The sequence below is a fragment of the Micropterus salmoides genome, unplaced genomic scaffold (assembly GCF_014851395.1).
Source record: "Micropterus salmoides isolate LMB-PRFRI ecotype aquatic unplaced genomic scaffold, ASM1485139v1 Ms_hic_scaffold_15, whole genome shotgun sequence".
NCBI lineage: Eukaryota > Metazoa > Chordata > Actinopteri > Centrarchiformes > Centrarchidae > Micropterus > Micropterus salmoides.
The window spans coordinates 22,485,982-22,493,711 of NW_024040596.1; the positions used below are offsets into that span (position 1 = coordinate 22,485,982).

The 7,730-nt window shown below is 41.8% G+C and overlaps 1 protein-coding gene across 1 annotated transcript; it reads right to left on the reverse strand.

The window, feature by feature from the left end:
- Positions 1–86: 86 nt before the first annotated feature.
- On the reverse strand, positions 87–7,215 carry serpine3 (serpin peptidase inhibitor, clade E (nexin, plasminogen activator inhibitor type 1), member 3). The gene is made up of 9 exons (XM_038721070.1): positions 6,961–7,215; positions 5,565–5,893; positions 3,691–3,918; positions 2,084–2,326; positions 1,396–1,594; positions 1,183–1,283; positions 867–953; positions 687–770; positions 87–323 (listed from the first exon to the last, which is right to left on the reverse strand). The coding sequence occupies exons 2-9, from the start codon at positions 5,827–5,829 to the stop codon at positions 271–273; spliced, it is 1,260 nt and encodes a 419-aa protein (XP_038576998.1). The 5' UTR covers positions 5,830–5,893; positions 6,961–7,215; the 3' UTR covers positions 87–270.
- Between the last annotated feature and the right edge of the window lie 515 nt (positions 7,216–7,730).

The window sequence follows — 7,730 nt, forward strand, 5'->3', positions numbered from 1 at the left end:
TGTCCATGTTTGTTTGTTTGTAATTTTAGTCATATCTCATCAGAAAGAAAAGAGGCTTCTTATTATTTTAATAATGGAAGAAAGGACCCAAACACCCTGAGTGTAAAAACATGTATTAAAATTTTATTTACAGACATGTACAAAAATATTGTCCCTCTTCCTGAAGTGTCCGTGGACCCTCCTGTTGGTCCACAAATAAATACCAGTAGTGAAATCGGGGGTTGGGGTTGGAGTGGGTGTGTATGTGAGAGGTGTTTGGGTAATTGAATCTTAGGTAGCTTGGTCTGCTGGGTTCATCACTCGCCCCATGAACAAGATGGATCCTGAAATGGAGTACAAAACAAAAATGTTATAATTGAAAGGTTTAAAGGCTCACACCAGTGTTTTTGTGTAAATTTGAATCCCTAAAATGCACTATATGAAGAAAATTTGTGATTGTGAACATCTTTTTAATTCTTCTGAAGGCATGCAAGTTGCATTCAGGCCATTATTTTAACAACAGCCAGTGGTTTGACATGAAAATCTATAGAAAAAGAGACTCTACAACATGCTTTGCAAAATGTCTCATTTCTATAAACTTTATGTGATTGATGTTAGAGTTAAAACATGCAACACGGTATGTTCATTTAAGCAGCACCACCTGCAGGCTGGAATAGCTTGTTGTATCTACATTGTAAAATAAATACCTGTGTTAATATGTCGTAGAAGAAATAAGAACGGCCGGTCCGCCTTGAAAACAGGAGCACGTGATCGTTTGAGTAGCACCATAGCTGCAAGGTAAAGAATTTTTTTTTTTTTTTTTTTAGCAACGATCATCCCATGACACTTTATTCTGTTACTCCTTTTAATAACTTTTCACTCCTCACCTGTAGCAGCAGCTGCCTTTGTCCCATCTTCTGTGACTTCTATTCTCACTTCATGGAAGGCATCAGACACATAAAGACTCTCCTCCACTGCAGGCAGAAACAAACTGTCAGCTGCCAGCAGAGCTAGTAATCACTGTGTGACCTGCAGCTAATGGTATGTTATGCTGTTTGTGATCCAGGCTTGTGTAAAGCAAAAATGCACTATGAGGTGCTGGAGCTTTGTGTTGGTGTATTCTGTGAAAACATGAATAAGTCAGATTTAAAGACCTAAGAAAAATCAATACCAATTAAGTTTCTAATGAATTGATGTACTGACCTGATATTCCAGTGAAATCAGCTGCTGTCGGGTTAAAGGCATCAGTGATTCCCATGGCGGGAAGCACTGACCTCAGGTTAAACTTGTTGTGCATTCTGAACCTGTGAACACCAGAAAGAAAATTGTTTGTACATCATCTCCATCCATGCTGAATTTTGTTTCTTCAAAAGTCTGAGTCTAAAAATCATCTGTAACAGGGTGCTTGATCTTAACCTGGGTAGGAAAATGTCCATCTTGGTTCTGCGCATGCCGGTGTCCCAGGAGGCCAGCTGGCGAGCGGTGAGCTGGGACTCAAGGGAGGACAGCGGCGTCTTCCTCTCACTGGGCAGGACCACCTGCAGGCTCAGGGAGCGGCCTAGGTAAGGCAGCTCCAACACGGTGTAACGCTGATCCGATGCTGTCCTGAACTGACCTGCCAAGGAGGGCCACAGGTTCAGGTTTGAAACTTTTTGAATTTTTTCAGTGATTTATTTAGTCTTTATTTTTTTATTAGTTGACCAATCATTTAGCCTTTAAAATGTCAAAACCAGTAAATACTTTGGTTTTATTATAAGATAACCCTCATGCAAAACTAATGGCATTCCCATCAAAGTTAGCATCCTGTTACGCTACCGTTAACTAAGATGGTGAACATTGATGCCTGCTAAACACCAATATATCATGTCATTGTGAGCAAAACTCGTTTCTACAAGATGATAGATCTCTGTTTCTTCCTGAATAAAGAACATTTCATTTTTAAAAACTGAGGTGAATTTCAACATCCTTGAAGCTAACACTAGCAATAGTCCAACATTTCTTCAACATTTCTTTCAGGCATTCACTCAGGCTAATGTGAAATTATTATCAAAAGCGAAAATGGAATTTGTTCCTTCTCTTTTGATGGATGGATGATGTCACTTACCAAAGCTGACATCTGTAGCCTGATACATCATGGGCACCTTGATGGCAGTCCCATCAGAGAGAATAAACGGCAGGTTCTGGGTGTTGGTGAACAGGAACTGTTTCTGCCAAACGCCCCTGAAGACCACTGTGTTGACCAGGGCCATCTGCAGCCGGTGGCCCCACCACAGAGCCTCTGCCAGGGCTTCGCCCGAACCTGAGAGCTCCCCGCTGCTGCTTCCTGCCTGAAGGGGCCATGTGTCATCTGGGAGGTAATGAGGGAAGGGCAAAGTTTAATATAAAGGGCATGTGGTCTGCAACTCACCTCTTAGAAGTCAGCAGTCTCCAGACTATTGGCTTATGTAATGAACAGTAGGAAAGTATTCGTAAATACACCCAATAGTGGTTTGTGGGAATGGAGGAGGTATTGACTGTAAAGTATCTTTAGAGACAACAATAATTTTTACCATGACTTTGAGTATACATTCAACACACACTTCTCAAACATCTTAGGCACTGATTCACAACATGGGGTCGGACTCCCCTCACAGGGACAGGAGAAGAAAATATAAAACTTATAAAACCTACTATTCCTCTTCCTCTAATCTTACTTTTTTGGTGATTATTACCTCTAATAAAAAACACTATCTGAGATGTAACAAACACTCTTTGGTTGAACTTGAAGAAGAATAAGACATACTTTATTAATCCCACAAGGGGAAACTCAATGTTCTCACTCTGGTGTTATTATTGTTATTAGTATACACACACAGGTCTGAAATACACACACATGCACATGCAACAACACATGGTGCGATGTCAGAGTGACGGGGCGCCGCACAGTGGCAGCCCCGAGCAGTTGGTTCAGGGGCTTGCTCAAGGCCACCTTCGGCAGTGCCCAGGAGTTGAACTGGCACCTCTGCAGCTACCAGTCCACGCTCCACAACTTTCCCAGCCTAATCCTTACGGACTAACCGCCCAACTTGTCACAATATGTAGATTTCAAGTGCATTGTGCTTCATGTAAGAGGTCACAAGCTAAAATAGTAAGACACCACTGCTCTATCAAATTTATTTGCATTCAGTGATTTTTTTGGTCATGAGGGGGCAGAGGAACTCCACAACAAGCTAAAACTCAGCTCTGACACATTATCTCTCTAGGAAGTTGCTATGGCTGACACGTTAGAGGTTAGAAGCCATCCAGCATAAAAAGAGCCACATAATCATTCTACTTAGCTCTGGCTCTCAATTTGCTTCTGAGAAAAAAGAATTGGCTCTTTAACTGCTAAATGTCACCAGCTCGTTGTTAACTTTGTCAGTCTGTTGTATGGTGTGAAGGAAATAGTGAACGTGGATTTGTCAGAGCTTGCTCCCAGAAAAACAACCAGCCTGCTGCTGCTGGAAAGGAGGGTGACGGAAGCACTGAGACTGAACCATACAATAAATCTGCCTTGAAACCAAAATAAGGAGCTAAATGTGGCTTAAAAGTTCCATAGAGCTGCAGGACTGATTCTCTCTGGGCTTACTACAAGCAAACCCTCTCATATGACACACACTAATTTCATTCATTTTCAATATAAACATATTCATTAGCGGAGCACTAACTGTTTCATAAAGCTGTCTTGCTTACCGTGGTTGTGTCCCGTTTGCTCCAGCTGGCTGCGAGTGTGGTTGGGTTGGCTGAAGTTGGCTCGGACTACGCTGGCGTTGGCCCAGGCTGCTGCATGTTGTCTAAACTCAGTGAGGAGCCGGACGCCGCTTTGTATGAATAATGTGCAGGTCTGCTGCAGCCACATCCCCTGGCTGGTGTTGCTCTTATCACTGTGTGAATGCAGCAGGAAGCCTTGTACCTCGGCATCTGCAGGACAGGAAGACATGCTGGTGCATTACGAGCTGTGGGACGTTTATGAAAAGGGAAGGCTTCAGTTTGAACTTTCTTAGCTGTATGTGAAGAATTGTATGCACAAGAACGGTGTTTGTGCAACAATGCTGCACACCACTTAAATACTGCGAATCATATTTTCATTTGTTTGGAAGCAATTTCAGTATCCATCAATCATCTTCTCTGCTTCAACATCTGATCATCAGCACTGTCATAGAATTATAATTCACACTGCTACAACAGAAGAAGCATTACTTAAATGGATACAACTCAACAGCCTCAAGCTTGTTTCAGCAGCAACTTAACTGAATTCCGACCATATCCCTACAGGACTGAGCACAAACAAATGCTTAATTTGAGCGTTGCTTAACAGCATTCCCTCAGACAGACCACAGGGATATTCTCATCTGATGAACTCCAAGCATTTGTCGATATAATGATCCAAATTGAAGTCAAACAGGGATTCTGAAACATTTCATTAGTGCACAGCAGTTATTAGGAGTAGGTAGAAGCAGTCAGTCTAAGGTTGGCCCCTTGTCATGCTTGACTTTTTGGCATTTCTGTTATTGTGAGTAGGGGGTAGATAGGTTGTCTTTTTTTGTTTTCTAGCTTCCTTCTACATATTACATTTATTCATTTAGCTGACGCTTTTATCCAAAGCGACTTACAATTGCTATATACAACAGAGGTCGCACGCCTCTGGAGCAAGTAGGGGTTAAGTGTTGTGCTCAGGGACACATTGGTGTCTCATATTCGAACCCGGGTCTCTCACACCAAAGGCATGAGCCTTATGCGCTACACCATCACCACCCCTATATACCCTTATATATTTGCAGCATGTAAGTTATCTTATGATAAAACTAAAAGTGTAAAAGTATTTCATAAAAGCAGTCACTCGACAGTGTGATTTCTACCGAAAGATGGCATCCGTCCAATGCACCCGTGCTGAACTTGACAACAGATTCACCCCCTAACTTGCAAATACATGACATTAGAGCTAAAACGAAAAGTCCATTAATCAATCAATCGCTAGTTTCAGCTAAACAAATGTGAGGATTTTCTGCTTTTCACTGTTTTATACTGAATATCTTTGCATTTTGGAATGTTAGTCAAAAAAATAATAATTATTCAAGATGTCAGCTTGAGCTCAGAGAAATTATTCTTGGCATTTTCACTATTTTCTGACATTCTATAAATTAATTAATGTCAGACTTTCTTTTGGAGGTGAAATCATTTTCAGATCACAACCAAGGCATCCTTCTGAATTAGAGCCCAAATTTATCAGTTTCCATCCCTGACTGATAGATGAGATCACATCATAAAGAAACAGCAGCTCCGACTCTTATTTTGTTTGTAATTAAACACACTGACCTCTCGACCCCAAGGCCGAGCAGCAGCAGTGGTTAATGAGATTAGAGTTGGTGTGGAGGCAGGTATTATGGCTCCAGACACCACTGTGCTCTGCAGGGCCAATAGCAGCAGCAGCACGGCTCCACACCACCTGGTACCAACAGCACTAAGGGCCACCAACAACCTCTCCAACCTCACTCTCACAGCATGAGGAGCAGCTAATGCTACCCGAATACAAGCTCTCCATATCAAACGCTTGGGATGAATCCTACCGTTCACATTGTATCCGAGTGTTCCCTCCAGCTGAGCAAGCGTATTGCCCCTGGCACCCAGCTGCAGCAGCCCCAGAGACAAGGAGACGCTCACTGGTGACATGATCAGGTTGGAGTTGTTCTCAGCGTCGGTGAGCGAGTGGTAGAGGCTGACGGCGAATCTGGTGTGCAGCTCTCCCATGCTGTCCTGAAGGCTGCCGTTACAGTGGCTTCTCTCCACCAACCAGAAGCTAATGATGAGTGAAGCCAGTGGCAGGCGACACATGACCTCAGTGCTGCAGGAGGGGAAGAGTCCACAGAGTGCAATGGGTGGCCCAAAAAACTAAATCCTGTAAGACCAAAAGAAAGAAAATAAATAACCCACTGAGGTCAGTGAGGTCAACCAACAGGCAATTATCGACTTTCAGTGGGATCTGCACCCCTATATTAATATTGCAGTGTTGAAGTTCTTGATTTGAAAAAAAATGGAACTGCATACATTTTCTGTATCATAATATATAGAAATTCAGAAACTATTCTTGTTCATTGAATTGTTGATTTCAACCATATCATCCACAATGTTTAGAAATAAATTGTATGTGACCTAGGTAATAGTTAAATAAGTCTATCTAGCAAAACCAGTGCAGTTCAATAAGTAGACTAACAAATATTGTAGCCCACTACAAGGTCCCTGTGGAGAGAATATTGCCAATTAAGCCAATCTTGTAATTCGGTCATGTTTTACCACTTACTGTGATAAACAAATATCCAAGACATTTGCAGAAATATTAACCTATCATAAGTACTGGTACAAGTAACTAAGTACATTTACTCAAGTACTATAATTAAGTAGGCTACAAGTTTTGAAGGTACTTGTACTTTACTTGAGTTATTAAATTCCATGCAATACTGTACATCTACTTAAATTTTTCAACAGCTATACTAACAATGCAGCACATAAAACATTTGCTCCACCTTGTAACATGATATAATGATAATAATATAATGTACAAATATCATAGGAAATGAGTACTAACTGGGGATATTTTTCTGCATTATTAACACTTTTACCTTTGATAGTTCAAGTGTATATTAACTTCTTAATTTAGCCTATAAGTTTAAGATTTTGAATGCAGAGCTTTTACTTCTAATGGGATACGTTTACATTGTTGTACTGCTACTTTTATTTAAGTGAAGGATCTGAATACTTCTTACTGCTGCAAAAACGACAGAAAATATGCATAAATATAAACCTACTTAACTTCATATTTTAAGTTGGCCCATCCCACTAAAATAATGAACGCTACAGACTCCCATTACATTAGGTATGGTGACTTGATCATTTTATCATGTCTCCTTGGATGAAATGTTGTATCAGCTCAGTTGAAAGGATGACAGGTGCAGCTGCAGGTCCTACCTGCAGACAGGTGAGGTAGTGTCCGTTTGACTCCAGCTGTTCTCTCAGACTGGCACCAACCATTCAGCCTTTGCAGGGGAGCTGTGTCCTGTCCGTCCCCGACTATCAGTCACTGTCACCAGGTTCTTATTAATGAATCAGTCCTCTGCTGTGCCCGGCTGTCTGCCTCTGGTTCTTTCCCTGAAGCAGCCTGTAGTCATAAGACCGTGTTTAAAGGGGAACGCTCCGCGCCGTGTTCGCGGTCTCCGTCGGCGATGTCCGTACCACTCGTCCGGGATTCCTGCCTCCCCGGGGCTATAAGGAGCCAGGCGGAGGGAGGCATGTCACTGACCAGCAAATCCCAAACCGGGCAGAGAGAAAAAAAAAAAAAACAGGCGCGCACTGCACAGTTCACAGCCATGCACGTTGTCTGAAAACTCAATCAGGCAGATAGCCATACTTTTTGGGAACCCTTAATAGACTGTAAAAACACATTCCCGCCAGGAAAAATACAATTAGAATTTTAAAAATTATCATGATTATGTGATGAAGACTCAAAATTATGAATGATCCCTTTGCTTTTAAAAATGAGTCAATAACAGCCTATCTAATGAGGCCTTTAGGTAATTCAGATGCCCCCATATGATCAAGGAAAGTGCCCCCTTGCGCCTGTGGTACATAAAACATGATAAAGTGACCTCTCACTTGATTCAGTGCCTTAGGATGTCCTTAAAAGGTGAGAGGAGAGGAGGTGTTTTGAAATTGTAGACAATTAGGCTAAATAATTCTGT

Excerpts from the sequence above, each read along its gene's own strand:
- serpine3 (XM_038721070.1), bottom strand. The coding sequence starts at position 5,829 with ATGTGTCGCCTGCCACTGGCTTCACTCATCATTAGCTTCTGGTTGGTG. Across the intron at positions 3,919-5,564 it reads ACTCGGATACAATGTGAACG|ATGCCGAGGTACAAGGCTTC; the intron begins GTAGGATTCATC and ends CCTGTCCTGCAG. Across the intron at positions 1,595-2,083 it reads GGCTACAGATGTCAGCTTTG|GTCAGTTCAGGACAGCATCG; the intron begins GTAAGTGACATC and ends CCTCCTTGGCAG.